Raw genomic sequence first — 14,598 nt, forward strand, 5'->3', positions numbered from 1 at the left:
GATTTGTCTTAGCCACTGCACACGTCCAACATGTCGTATGTGTAACAAGTGTTGCACATAAATTTCCAAGGTTGCCGGAGGCGGTGGTGCAGCGTCTTGAGGCAGCCACAAAATAAATAAATGAAATAAAAGCAAAAGTGTTTTGCCCGCAAAGTTTTGTGCACTTTTCGCAGATATGTTGGATTTGATTTATACGAAAACATGGCAAGTTTGTGATACCATTTATAAAGTTGCATAAAGCAATTTGTTTGTCTGCAGTGATGCATTTACTCACACAATATGTTTGTTTACAAATGTCCATTGGGGGTTTAATAAATAAATTAATGGTATATTATAAATGTAAGGACACATAACAAAACTTAAATTATTTAATCACTTTGTGAATACATAATGCTTTAAACATTTATTTTTCAAAGGTCCTTTCACTATTTAATGTATATGTTATTAAATCGCAAATTTTTGATCCCACCCGTAAATACTTAACAAATTTCCACCTACGAATCTGAATACGTGTCCGCATTTTCCCATTCACACCCAAAAAGTTTTAGTTCGCCAGCATTTCTATTTGGGTCATTGGGGATTTACTGAGTTCAAGAACTTTTCATATGCTTTTGCCAACTCAAAAAAGAGGCCCCAACTTTTCGATTGGCTGCTTAAATTTTGCAGATATATTCAATTCACTTTAAAATTTATTTTTGCCTTTGCCAACGTTTGCTGTCTGCCCAAATTGTTTGTTCTTTAAATTGATTATGTGACGGGGGCAATGGCTTCCGATGCATGGAACTTTTGCCGTAGGTCTCCGAAACTGACTTACAGGTGGCTTCTCATTAAATATAATTAAATTGAGGGCTTTCGCCGACCCGAAGGACGCTAATTGATTTCGCTCACAAGCCAAACACATATATTTCTGAGTGCAAAGCTCAGAGGGAAATGTTCCTAAACGAATTTGCTATCTATTTGCAACATGACTGCGGATAAAATAATGGAATTTCTGCCCCTTCCACCGGAAGTTTCGCAGACGGCACAAAAAGCTTGGCAAAATGCATTTCGGGCCAAAGCCCAAAAGTGTCGAAGATGCAGAAAGGCCACGGGACTTCAGACTACAGCGGCAGTAAGTCAGCCCAAATTCCAAGATGTCCTTGCCTATATGCTGCATGTCTGTGTGGATGAGTGTGTGTGTTTTGGCTGCAAGTAACGGCGCTTTCGAGGCTTGAATTATGTCGCTGCCAGAAAATAAGTCTGTCGGCAGTCGGATACAACATCAAAGAGATTAAAGCGAGCGGATCTACATTGAAAATTATGGATGAAAATTTAATATTTAATTTAAACTGCAAGTATGTTAGTTGATGGGAACCCATGGGAGATTCTATGGGATTGAATTCTAGGAAATATTCGTAGAAGAATGGAAGCCATTAAAAGGAATTAAAAATATTTTTAATTATTAAGAAGGGCATATAATAAGATATATAATTGGTAGAACATACTTTTGATCGAAAAGTTTAATATTATCTAAAATATAATATATCTCGAATACAATTGTTTAGTTTTACCAATCTATTGTTAACTCAAGATAGCAAAATAAAAGTTGTATGTCGAGTTCAAGTATTTCGGTTCGTGACTCCACTAAATTGTAGATAATAAGCAATGTAAGATGTATGTAAAAAATGTGTCGAAAGAAAGAATTTTAGATAAAAGGTTTAACAATCCGTAACACTTTATTAGCATTCACTAACAATATCTCTTACATTTGTCAAAGACCAGATTCCTTACTAACCATATCACCGAAGAGCTCGCCGGATGACTGCGTTCAGGGTTACAAAGAAGGCTAGCAGCAGGAGGATGAGAAACATTCCCAGGACAGTCATATCCCAACCGAACTCATTGCCCTGCATTTGGAAGTCCTTGAGGAACTGCTCCGCCGTTCTGTAGTAACAGAAGTTGTTTGTGGCATAGCACTCCAGTTCCCCGCGATCGTATCCATAGATGGCCCTCATCAGACCCTCGAAGATGTACCTGAAGAAGGACACGTCGCAGATGGGGCGCAGGAACCAGGAGAGTTCGTTCAACCGGATAAAAAAGCCGGAGAACAGGAGGAACGGAATGGTGGCACTGGGCACTAGGAATATGGCCAACTGCATGGTGAACAGGGAGCCTGCGATCACTCCGATGAAATGACCAATGAAGGCGGTCATTACGCACAGGGCCCAGCACATGGCGAATCGCTGGAATTCCGGAGGCTGACCCGTCATGAAGTAGCCGATGCTGATGAACATTGTGGGACAAGTCAGCTGCAGGGGCAGATCGGCCAGGACCTTGGACAGATAGTAGGCTCCCAGGGAGTACCATCCGTTGTAGTACTCCCTGATGAACACCGCAGAGTCCTGCATGCACAGCAGGATCGAAGGCATGGCATTGCCGGCGAACACGAAGAGTATCACAAAAAACAGGCAGGATACATTGGACACGATTTTCTGCGCATCGCCACCTATCTGCCAGTAGACAACGCCCAAGAGCAGGGCCACCACCACGTGCATCACCAGACGCATTTGGACAGCAAACTGGAAGATCACGGAATAATTCAAGCTATACAATAGTTGATTGCATCAAACCAAGTCTCACCATATCTCTGGACATGGAGCGCAGATGACGACGAAGCAGGACACTTAGCTGGGTCCAGAAACCCACCTGCTCCTTACCGCGCAGGTGGGACAAGTCCAAGGCATCCTTGTGGACATCAATCAAGGCTGCTGGAATAAAATTAGAGCAGGCAGAGAAAGGCGACAGATAGAGCAGAGAAGATAGAAGTGCAGTAGGGGAAAATAGTAAGTTACGAGTGCAGGAGCGCGGAAATGGGACTTGTATGAGAAAAGCCATCCTGAGAATTATGCCGGTCATCACCACTTACTCTCCTCATCCACTTGAAGCTTCACAACATTACTGGCGGTGCTGTGCATCATCTTGTTCTGAGTGATGAGCGATTCACAGCGTTCTGTGGTGGAGGACTGGCTGCACACTTCCAGGGCTATCAAAAATATTGAACTAAGTTGGGTAAGGCTAAAGATCGAAGACAAAACTTACCGAAATCCGCGGGATTGTAGTACTGTGGACAGATGTGGCCGGATTGTGCGAAGGTGGGAAGCATTTCCCGCTGTTCACCAGCGTAAAGGACCTCTCCGTGAGCCAAAACCAGGACATCGTCGAAGAGTTGGAAGAGTCGTGATCCTGGCTGATGAACCACGCAAACAACTATCCTGCCATCATGAGCCAGTCGCTGCAGATGGCAAATCACCTGGTAGCTGCCCACACAATCCAATCCGCTGGTGGGCTCATCGAAGAACATAATGGGCGGATTCGTTACCAACTCAATGCCAATGGACAAGCGCTTGTGCTCGCCTCCGGATAAATTCTTCACCAGGGTCCTGCGGCAGGCCTGCAGCTGCAGTATGTCGATAATATCGTCTATCTGGGAGGTTTACGATTAGATTTTCCAATCATATAGGATATTTATCTCAAAAGCATACAATTTTCTGTTTCTCCTGAGCAGCTGTGGAACTGGGCATCTTCAGGTCCGCAGACACACGCAGCGTTTCCTCAACCGTGAGCAGATTCAGCATCACAAAGTTCTGAGCAATATAGGCGGACATTTTCCGAAAGCTCATTATATCCCTGGGGCGTCCATTCAACAGAAACTGGCCCGTTACTCCCTGTAGTCTATAAATGGTAGATACAATTATAATAATACCATTTTCAAATCAACTTCTTACTTACTTAAAACCAGCCAATGCATTAAGCAAGGTAGACTTTCCAGCTCCCGAGGGACCCAAAATGGCAGTGAGTCGTCCCGATTTGAAGACCCCGCATGCATCGTTGATAATGGGAGTGGATCCTTTGGTGGCCCCCTTCAAGCTGTAGCTAACTTGGCTAAAGTGCAGCTCCAGCGCCTTTTGCTTCTCGCCCAGACCATTTGGCTGAGCTTGCACCGCGTTATCGGCCATTAGACGGCAGCAGATTGTTGTTTATGAACGAACCAGATACCCGTGTGGGGAATTGCTTTTATTCGATTTTTGCCTTTTGTTTATGCGCGGGACTGAACGTTGAGCTGGTCAATAAACCAGCGAACTGAACAACCGACTGCTCAGTTCTTAATAAATGCAGAACATATTTGTTCCTAATGACTGATACATTTCGAAGCTTTCACCTAACTTTTATAAGGAGGATCGCGGATAATCTTATCGCACAAAGTTGGATGGATTGGATCAAGGTCGTCCAACCCCAAACAAACTTGTTGGACAACAACGTGCATGAGCTCGACTGACGAGTTGGCTCTCCAATCCACTGCAGTTCCACCCACTCCGTATCGATGGGATCTTCTCCGAGGTCAGGCGAGTAGATAACTAGTGGGCTGAAAATAGTTTAGCGATAATCCAAGGGGAATAGAATAGGAATATTAATGCGGGCATAATTCCAAAGGTATTGATAGCCTAATCAATTAGACTCTTACCCATGGGACTACCTTTTCATTACATGAAACCCACTTTTTTCAATTTTCCGCCTGAAAGTGAGCACCGATTTTATGGAAACCAAATGACCTTCTTTAGAGAGTGAAATTAACAATTGGCCGACGCCACTGGGTAATTGATACACAGTATTCAACACGAAACAAAGACCGCTGATAATACACACCCATTAACATGACTGCACTTGTGCAGCCCAATCTGCGTATTATAATAGAAGTTAGACCCTTTAATTGCCTTTGTTCATTATTAACTTCGCACAGCTGGTGCTTATCAATGATATTAGTTTACCCGGAACTTTTGCTTTTACAGCAGTCAGTCCATATGCACTACTGTAAAATCTGGTGATTACATTTTTTTAATTGCACGACTTATTTTCTTGGAAAACTGGTTTGCATAGGCTTCCAGTGATGGGTGCGAATCGGGCTTGTAACTCCAAGTTTGCATTCAATTATGCTTATTAATATTCAAATGTTTTCCTATATTCCTAAATCGATATTTTATGACATTTGATCGCGACTTTGTATACATTTTGTTTCGTACGCCTCTCGCCAATTAAGATTTCAAGTCGTGATCACATTAACCGATTCAAAGAGAGAGGAGACATTGCGATCCCCGGTTGCCGACCACTTTCTGTTGATATTCAAAACGCGACTGATTTCAATTGCTCGGAAGTCGAAAGCCGGCTACTGCTATTAATCGCAATTCATCTGCCAACATGTTTGAAGTGCACTTAGTTGCAATCAAGTTGGATCGGAATTCGTGGCATACTTCTGCGATCTGTTTCAAAAGTAAGAACTTTATATATATAAAACATTTAATGTAAATTGTATTCATAGACTTCGAATATTTTAGCTTGAATGCAGATAAACTTGCTAAGCACTCGAAACAATTAGGTGCTTAGAGTCTTTATGGGAAATAATTAAATGTGAAACAATTAAAGGTCAGAGAAACAATTAAAACAGACATCTTCAGATTTCATGGCAAAATATTTTTATAATATTTTCAAATGTATACTCGCAGCCGACGCCTGAAAATCAGGTCAGTTTTACAACTAGTCAATAATGGTTCATTAATACGTTACAAAAATACAATTGTTTATATGCTACGCTATAAAAATGTTCTATTTACAATTATTGATCTCGGTTACCGCCGTGTGTGTATGCTTGTCAGTGTGTGTGAGTGTGTGTGAGGGCTCTATGATCCTGTGTCTCTGATATATATCACGATTTCCTTACGCTCTACCGGCTTCACCAATCTTTGGCACATATGTTTCTCTCGAATAAATGCTTAAATAGAAACCACAAATATAAAAGTAAAACATTTAACTGTCGGCGGAATGTGGCAGGTTTCCTTTGGTCGCTCGAGCCGTGTGCCTCATCTGAACAATCTGAGGCGGAAGGACATGATGTAGAACGCCAGGATGCGCAGAAAGACCAAAACGCCGACCAGAAAGATGAGGGCCAGCGTATAGTTTCCGTTGGCCATGTCCAGACTTTTGAGTATGAACTGGGGGTGCCTCAGGTGGCAGTAGAGCTCATTGCAGGCCAAGGGCTCGCGATCGTATCCGAAAATGGCCATCGTGGCCCCTTCCAGACTGTACTTGAGGAACGATATGTCGAACATCCAGCGCAGATACACCGGAGCGTCCTTCTCCATCAGAAAGAACCCGCTGAACTGGAGGAACGGGCAGATGAAGAAGGGTCCCAGAATGGAGCCCAGCTTGAGGCTCAACGCTGCTCCCACCGCCAAGCCAATGCTCTGCGAGACCAGAGCCGTAACGAACACAATCAGGAAGAACATTCCGAATCGCCAGAGCTCCAGCGGCTGTTGGGTCATCAGATATGTGGGCACTATGAACAGGGCACTGCAGATTATCTGGATGGGCAGGTCTGCTACGGTGATGGCCACGTAATACGCCCGCAGGGAATACCAGCGATTGAAGTGCTCCCGCGACACGATGGGGAACTCCAGCGGAACTGCGGGCGATAGAATGATAACTACATTTCCATTCACTCATTTTCCATACTTACACTTCACCAGTATGCCTGAGAACGCACAGTACATGATGAACATGATCGTGTAGAAGAGGTATCGGAAGATATTAAGCGTGTTGGCGGCATCGTTGCCGATCCCAAAGTACAGGGTTCCTATTAGGATGCCTGTGATCAGGTGAATAGCGAAGCGCATCGTAGTCAACGAACTGTCCCGCCAAATTAGCAGGAATGTCCTCACGAGCAGAATGCTCAACTGTCGGTAGAACGGAGTGGCGTAGATGTTCTGCCTTTTGCATAGATGCGATGGATCCAATTCTATGGCTGGCCTGGATTTATTTTTCTTCTTTGGCTTGCAGCAGCTCCCAGATTTTCCGATTCCCGCCGTTTGGCTGTCCCACACACGGGAGGACAGCTCATTGATGGGGGTGAGTGGCTTGAAGGTGTTGCCCTGCATGAAATGCGCTGGCACGGATGTGGACATCACAGGAGCTGTCACCGGTGTGATCAGTCCCGCTGCCATAAGTTGGTCTACAAAGTATTATTGGTTAGCCATTGAAGTATACTAACAATTTACCCATTGCCTTACCAACTTTCTTCATGGCCGCCAGTTGGGCCACTCGCGCAGTCTTGCTCTGTCTATAATCCTCATTGCGACCATTGTCCATCAGGGCCACCAGCTTCTCCAGCTGATTGTCTTCCGCCGTGTCATAGTCATGAGTTGCTATTTCCATTACTGTTAATTAGATGAATATTGATCATTTTCAATCTGCTACGGAGGTTACCAACCCGAACTCACAGTAATCCGCTGGATTGTAGGATTCCGGGCAGTGCAAATTAAGGGCGCCCAGGAAGGGCAGCAGGTTTTGGGGTCCTCCGGCGTATATGCACCTGCCCTCGCCAATGGCATAAAGATGATCGAACATGGCGAAGGTCAAGGCACTTGGCTGGTGGATCGTGCAGATGACTGTGCGTCCCTCGATGGCGAGCTTCTTTAGCAGATTTATCAGCTGATTCGAGGTGAAACTATCCAAGCCACTGAAAGGTATATGCATTTCATTAGTTTTTAGCTACGTTTTGATGCACAATAACATACGTTGTAGGTTCGTCCAGGATCAGCACCGGTGGGTTGTTCACCAGTTCCAGGGCAATAGCAAGACGCTTCCTCTGACCTCCACTGAGCTGCCCCGTCCTGGTATGCCGGTTTTCGTACATACCGATGGCCTCCAGGATGCACTTTACCCGCTCCCTTTTCTCGCTGTGTGTCATGTGAGTGCCGATCTTCAAATTGGCCGCAAAATGCATTGCCTCCTTGACGGAGAGAAAAGCCTGAAGACTCGTATCCTGGCGGATGAACGCCACGTTCGGCTTGAAGGCTTTCAAGTCCCGCCTGTTGCCATTGACCCGGAAATCCCCCGAAAAGCCAAATGTTCTGCAATAAGAAATTAGCTCAGTTTGATAGAAGTATTTAGATGCAGGATATATTACGTGTATCCTGACAGAATGTTGAGCAGAGTACTCTTTCCAGCTCCAGAGGGTCCAATTACGGCACTAAGTTCTCCCGACTTGAAGTAGCCCGTTAAACCCATTAGCACATCCTTGGTTTCTGTAAGTGTCAAAAAATTAAAGCAAAGAAAATTAAAGCGAAACTTATGTCGTTAAGACTACAAATTAAAAAAGTACTTTTTAATCATTTAATCTCAAGAAGTCACACTACATTTATTGGTCTGCTTTATAGCTGATTAGTAAGCCAGTTCTATAAACTTACTTAATCATTGACAGACCACAGTTTTCAAGAATTTCAGCTTAATTTGATTACTCACTAAAAGTGTTAAATCAAACTCGAAGTGCTACTATTTGAATTTCTAGATTAGTTTATGATTTTCCTTTTTTTTTTTTTTAAAAGATTATTTCATAAAATATTGAGGGTGGCTGCTTTACATAAGAACATGAATGACTTTCAGCAATATCTTGTATTAATGAGTTGCAAACGAAGTCCGATTGACTTTGCTTCTATTTAGTTAATTCCCATTGTATAGTGCCCCACATTCCCAGATTAACTTAACTCGTACATCCCGAGTGATAAGGAAATCCCAATGCCTCAGATTACTGGCGTTCAATGCTGTCTAATCTCGTTTTGCACGCTTTTCTGAATCCCCACTGGCTGGATGATAATGCCATATAAACCTTAAGTTCAATAAGTTCAATTTTTCGTTTCGCTGGGCCAAATACATTGTAGGCGCCCATTCTGAATGTCGAATGTGCCCGGTTAATCTGTCGATTAGCCATGGCTCCTGTCCAATTTAGATTTCAGGGGTCTGCGCGCGCACTTATCAATCACTCCGTAGTCGAATCTTATCGCACTCAAGTTCTATGACCAAAAATGTCGTTAAACTGCCTTTACGCCTTTTTTCAATGCCGTGGGCCAGATGTTAGACTAGACTCATCGCTGGGCCAACAGGTGTACAACGAGCGGTGTTTATTGCACTTCCACTGGAGTTGGCCTCCTTATCAGTGTTTTCTATGGCCTTGTACTTGGAACTGCATTTGGTAAGGGGGGCTTATGAGTACCACCTGCATCTGACCACCTTCCATATTTACACAACATATTACATTGGGATTACCACTCGAATTCGAGAAGGTGGCATCGAGTTATGGGATCGGCTTTCTTATCAAATTGATTGCTAATTGCGCTAGTAATTAAATACAATTTTGAGAATGCAACAAGCCTTATCTGGAAATTTCTGGTTAGATTTACTTCGGCCAAACTCTTTGTTAGTAATTTTAACTGATTATATTTAGGAACGAATCTATCCATTTAAGAAGTATCTAATTGTTTGCAAGAAAGCGAAAGTATCTATTTAAGCCTCCGAAAAATCTCAGCACGCCAAACCAAAGATCTCCGGTCATTTTAAAATCCTATATTGTATTAGTCAGGAAACTGAAACCAGCAATTACATCCAAAGCGTGCTAATATCTTAATTGAAATAGGAAGCTCCAATCTCAAATCACCTGACTCATATCCAAAGTCTGTTTTTAAAAGTCGGAATCTTTTGTAAATATATTTAATAGACTGCAGCGCTTGAAAAGGGAAAATGAGAAAATTCACTTAATTAGTGAGTCAATGAAGACACGCGAAGAGCAACGGGAAATCTAGGATGGAATTTAAGTGACTTCAATTAAAACGCTTGCGCCTTTTTTCATAGCGCGTAGAATCAGCTATAAAATGTTTTCATATCAGATATCTAACTGGGGCAATACATATGTATATGGTGTATTATTTTATTCGCCGTCATAATAACATGCCTGGGAATTGTAATGATAACCGTGTCGTTCAAATCTCATATCATTTGTTCCGAACTATCAATTTGCTTTCACCGGCTGCCGACTTTGAATAATCGAAAATACATTAACGGCGAAGAACTGATGTATGTTATACACGCAGTACATTTTATTATCAATAGTTGTGTGGGCGATAAAGTAGTTTGCAGATATGAAACACGAGTAACATTGGGAACACTTTGGATTCCGTTATGCTTCGCCTTCGAATCGGTAAATGGGCCGTGTTAAAAGTTTTTCGAGTGTACTAACTTAATGTGAGCTGCAATTACGCAGGATTGGACACATGGAGCTATCCACCTCAATTAGTCTTGTACGCAGCACAAAGCACTGGTTATCCAAACACGAACTCATGGTAATCACCCCCATAATGACTGCCCATGATTTATCGTGCATATAATCAGCGAAAGGCACGTGTCATAATTTCCACCAGGATCATAATCGGATACCCGAATGACTCAGAACGTTAGTCACCTGGGATACTCTATTGGGCCACTGTTCGGGGAAATATCTTTTCGGGAATGCCTATCTATCAATGGTGCACTATCGTGAGTCACATGCTATATGTCCCTTCTTGTATGCACGATAACCAATGGTATTCCAGGGAAGTATCAACTAGCTGCGACTGGGTATTTATTCATGTTGTAAGTGGCGGTCTTATCGCCATTGAAACTTTGGGATGGGCGAATCATAAACAAACAGTGTAGTAAAGCCGCCACACTCCACGTTGTGCAAATAGGTCCATGGGCTCTGCTTAAATAAAATCACCTGACCCCAAGAATTTAGACCCGACCCTGCAACTACACTTTTTTTATTTTCTGCGTGTGCCCAAGATATATTCAATTTAATTTAACAGGCTCTTTGAACCCAGTGATTCGTCCAATCAGCATCATGTCAATATACTGAATTGAAGAGTCCCATATCGTTACATATATCCAATAAAGGCAACCGATATTCCCCACTTTGCCCAGTTTGTTTCCTGCAAGACGGACTTTGCCCCACATTCAGATCCCATGAACAGCGTCAAGAAGTTGATACTACGCAAGTGTCCTAATCTCAAAGTTACCTAGGTGCAGCTTTATCTGGCTTTATCTCGAGATTGATGAACCGAAACATTATCAGATATCACAGCATTAAGTGCTGACGATTTAAATAATTGTGGCACTATTTTTGTTTTGATGGTTTTGACATTAAGGCCATTTATTTGACCATTTATTTAAAAGACCCATTCGAGTGTCATATAACTGGCCGATTTTAATTGGGTTTACTGGACATTACCACGCTAGTATGCACATATGTACATGTTCATATATGTAGCATATAGCCAGCCCTTAATTATAATTGCCGACAATGCGTGACTGGGAGCAAAAAAACCATTTAATGACCTTGGGGGGAATGCTCTCCAGATGACAGCTTTTGTTCAAGTAGGACTCCAAACTTTGAACCGAAAATATATAGTATAAAGCGACGGCTTCTCAGAGTGTCGAAATCCATATAGTCTATGGCTTGTCAGGCAAATATCAAAATCTTTTTTGTTTACATAAGCTCGCAAAGAGTATAAAGATACACTTTCTATGGAAACCCCTTAACTTAGTTTCGAACATTTCGTTCTTTGAAACCATTAAGTGAAAATACCATTCCAAATACACACTTTATGAATGGATCATATTTATTCCTCTTTTCTGAATACCATACAATTTTTCTTTCAAAGTGGCGCGTGTCCTATTTCCAATTGAACAAAACAAACAAAAACGTGAGGGGTTTGTTTTTCAATGTCAAGATTGTTTAAAAGACTAAACTAAACAGTAAATAGGGTTTGTTATAGTATAGTAAGTTTGTCATTCTATCAAAATGAGCTGTTATTTAAGATGATATTTCCTATTTCCATAGTTAGATCAGACTAGTCAAAAGACTGTCCCAAATTGACAATGATCACCTCCAAATAAGTACCGATTGGAAGAACTTACCCCTCTGGAAGACTCCGAATTTGGTAGTGTAGCGTATATTCTCGAAGCCGATGTTGATCTTCTTGATGGTTTTGTACTGTTCGTGGGGGAATATTGAACCTCCGCTGGTGGCGGTGCTGCTGCTGTGGCGGCTTTCGTCACTATGCTGGCTCGCCTGACTGCGTTGACTTTGGTTGGCAGGTGACGAAACGGGTGTGGCGCCCAGCGGAGTTCCATAGACGGATTCACTGGTCGAGAGCACTGTGTTTTCCGTCTCGGCCAGCGGAGCATCGTGGGACTTGGCCTTTATGTTGAGGGTCAAGTGCGGAGGTCGTTTGGATGACAGTTTCTTGGAGGGCACGGGCGTCGTGGGACGAGGTAGTGCTCCAGACCCTCCAGACGCCGATCCGGATCCCCGAGATGGCAGATGCGTTTCCGAGCTGGACTTTAGGTGGTTCAACCGGATGACATCGCCACCGGTGACATTTGGCGACACGGCACTGGCCAAACTCCAACTGGACATGTCGTGATTTCAAGATTTCAATATGTTGTCTAGCACTTTTGATACTTCGGCTTTGTAACCTTAACTGCAATGTTGGTTTCACTTTTCTCTTTATCTCTATGTTGTTTTAGCTCGCGTTCTCCATTTAATTTGCGCTTTCCGTTTGTTCGTCGTAGGCCTGCTTTTTGCGTTAATTTTTGAGGCGCGTCAAGCAATTAGAATAAATAATATTTTGTATTTCGCGGTGTTTGAGTGTGTGCGTGCCTGTTGCTCATTTGAATTTTAATTTCGCTCTCCTCGTGTCTATGTGTGCGTGAGTTCATTCCCATTCTATCTTATGCCAAGGGCGTAGGGGCGGGGGCTCAACGGAGGAGGGGCTCTGGGAGACCTGCAGGCAACCCATTTAATAAAAAGTCGAACGGCGGAGAACACTCGGTCGCCTGTTGCTAATCAGACCATGCCCCAAAACAAGAATAGCGCACCAACACACATGGTCTCACATGTAAAACGAGAGAGTATCACACAGGGGCGGACTTAAAACAGATTCAAGGGGGTTTAAGTTACATGTTTAAGTTATTTGTGTATCTAAAGACAAGCGGGCATAATAAACACATAGATACAATAAATTACAGTATCTGCGCTACCTCAAACCCCCTTTCTACGCCACTGCCATAAACAATGTTTGTTGTTATTGCCACACGTAGAGTCGCCGCTCACAAAGAACGTGCTCTGCGGGGGAGGAGGAGAGAAGACACCAGATTATTGCGCTACAGCAAATGCGGTCCGGCCTATAAATACTTTTGATGGAATTACAGACAATGGTTCTATTATATATTAATTTCGTCTCTATAAGAACTTGTATTAATTTTTTTAACAAATGCACATATGGACACACATATATGAATAAATATATTGCTTCGAAGTTACTCTAAATGTCGATATGCCCTTTGTTTTGGTTTTGCTGTGTAGCGCTCGCAAATGCACTCGATCTTCTTCTTTATGATGCAAATCGTGTGTATTTATGTATATTTAGCACGTCGCTCTCTTTAGCCTTTGTTTTGAGCAACTGGGACGCACTTTTAATCGCAATAGGCCCTATTTCTTCGCCATGCTTCCCAAAAAGCAGCTGATTTATCTGCGAGTGTGTGTGTGTTGGCCTAGCCGCCGACTTATTGGACCCTCCTTCATTTTCACGTCTTTCGCGATGGGTAGTAGCACCGCGTTGTTGTTGCTCTAGACGGCCTAACTAAGTGTTTAGTATGTAGTTCTCACTAAAAAGTATATCAGGTTCTGAGGCTTTTTGCGGCTTATCAGGTACAAGGGTGTTGGTTGCGAGGGGGGCGATGCGGGCCAAAGGCTACCAAAGGCAAACCACAAAAATATTCAGTTCGATTCCGAGCGATTATCACTGTGGCAATGCAACAACTGATAAGCCAAGTGCAGCTCACACACTTCACACACGCACACACACACACAGTACTGCTACTGGACTGAGAATTACCGCGCGTAATTATATAGATGGCTATATCTTGTGTAGAACCGAAGAACAGCGCGATCTTTAGCGGCCGTTGGCATGGCACGGAATGAAAATGAATTCAGGAAAGTTGAAAATATGAACTGCGCTGATTAGTATTAGTTCTCACAGATAACGAGGAAGAGCGCGAGAGCGCCGCAATCAGCTGTCTTTCCAATGGCAACCGAAACGAAACCCCTCGCAGAGGGACGCTCATGGTTTTTGTTTACGACTCTCTCTTCTGCGGGGGTGTTTTTCTTCTAACCCGTGTTTTCACTGCTCTTTTTGAAGAACTCCTGAAGCGGGGAGGTTTTTCCATCCAAACTCCTTTGTTTTCCTGCCCGCCAGTGTGCAATTACAAATCGCAGTCAAACAAAGAACGACGAAAAACCAGTCAAACCAGTTTTTTTTATGACTATGACAGTGCTCATCTGGTAGCTGCCCGCCACAATGTTTGAAGTAAATAATGCGTATATACTTTGTTTGCCAAAATCACGTAAATGCTTTGCTATTTCCTTAGTATTGTTTTTTCATCACCCCCAGAATTTGAAATAAAACGTTTTTCTGCGCTTGCCATCTGGCAACTTACACCAAACATTTAAAAAAAGGCGTTAGCACATTTATCGCAGCACCAAAACCCACCACCAATCTGCAGCATTGCCATACTCGATTTTTAGTTACACCCAATGGCGGGAAAATTTAAATTCATGTTATAGGAAAAAGAAAAGAGTTTTGACCATTTTAAAGTTTTTAGTTAATATAAAAAAGCTTTTCTGATTCCCTCTAATCG

At 42.9% G+C, this 14,598-nt stretch overlaps 1 protein-coding gene across 1 annotated transcript; it reads right to left on the reverse strand.

The window, feature by feature from the left end:
• Positions 1–1,689: 1,689 nt before the first annotated feature.
• LOC6730843 (ABC transporter G family member 52) lies at positions 1,690–14,016 on the reverse strand. Its single transcript, XM_044922348.1, has 14 exons — positions 13,797–14,016; positions 11,815–12,559; positions 7,997–8,114; positions 7,605–7,940; positions 7,308–7,546; positions 7,098–7,244; positions 6,548–7,039; positions 5,895–6,493; positions 3,769–4,016; positions 3,522–3,711; positions 3,079–3,463; positions 2,906–3,022; positions 2,620–2,747; positions 1,690–2,558 (listed from the first exon to the last, which is right to left on the reverse strand). The coding sequence occupies exons 2-14, from the start codon at positions 12,314–12,316 to the stop codon at positions 1,779–1,781; spliced, it is 4,281 nt and encodes a 1,426-aa protein (XP_044778283.1). The 5' UTR covers positions 12,317–12,559; positions 13,797–14,016; the 3' UTR covers positions 1,690–1,778.
• Positions 14,017–14,598: the final 582 nt, after the last annotated feature.

This window comes from Drosophila simulans, chromosome 2L (assembly GCF_016746395.2).
Source record: "Drosophila simulans strain w501 chromosome 2L, Prin_Dsim_3.1, whole genome shotgun sequence".
NCBI lineage: Eukaryota > Metazoa > Arthropoda > Insecta > Diptera > Drosophilidae > Drosophila > Drosophila simulans.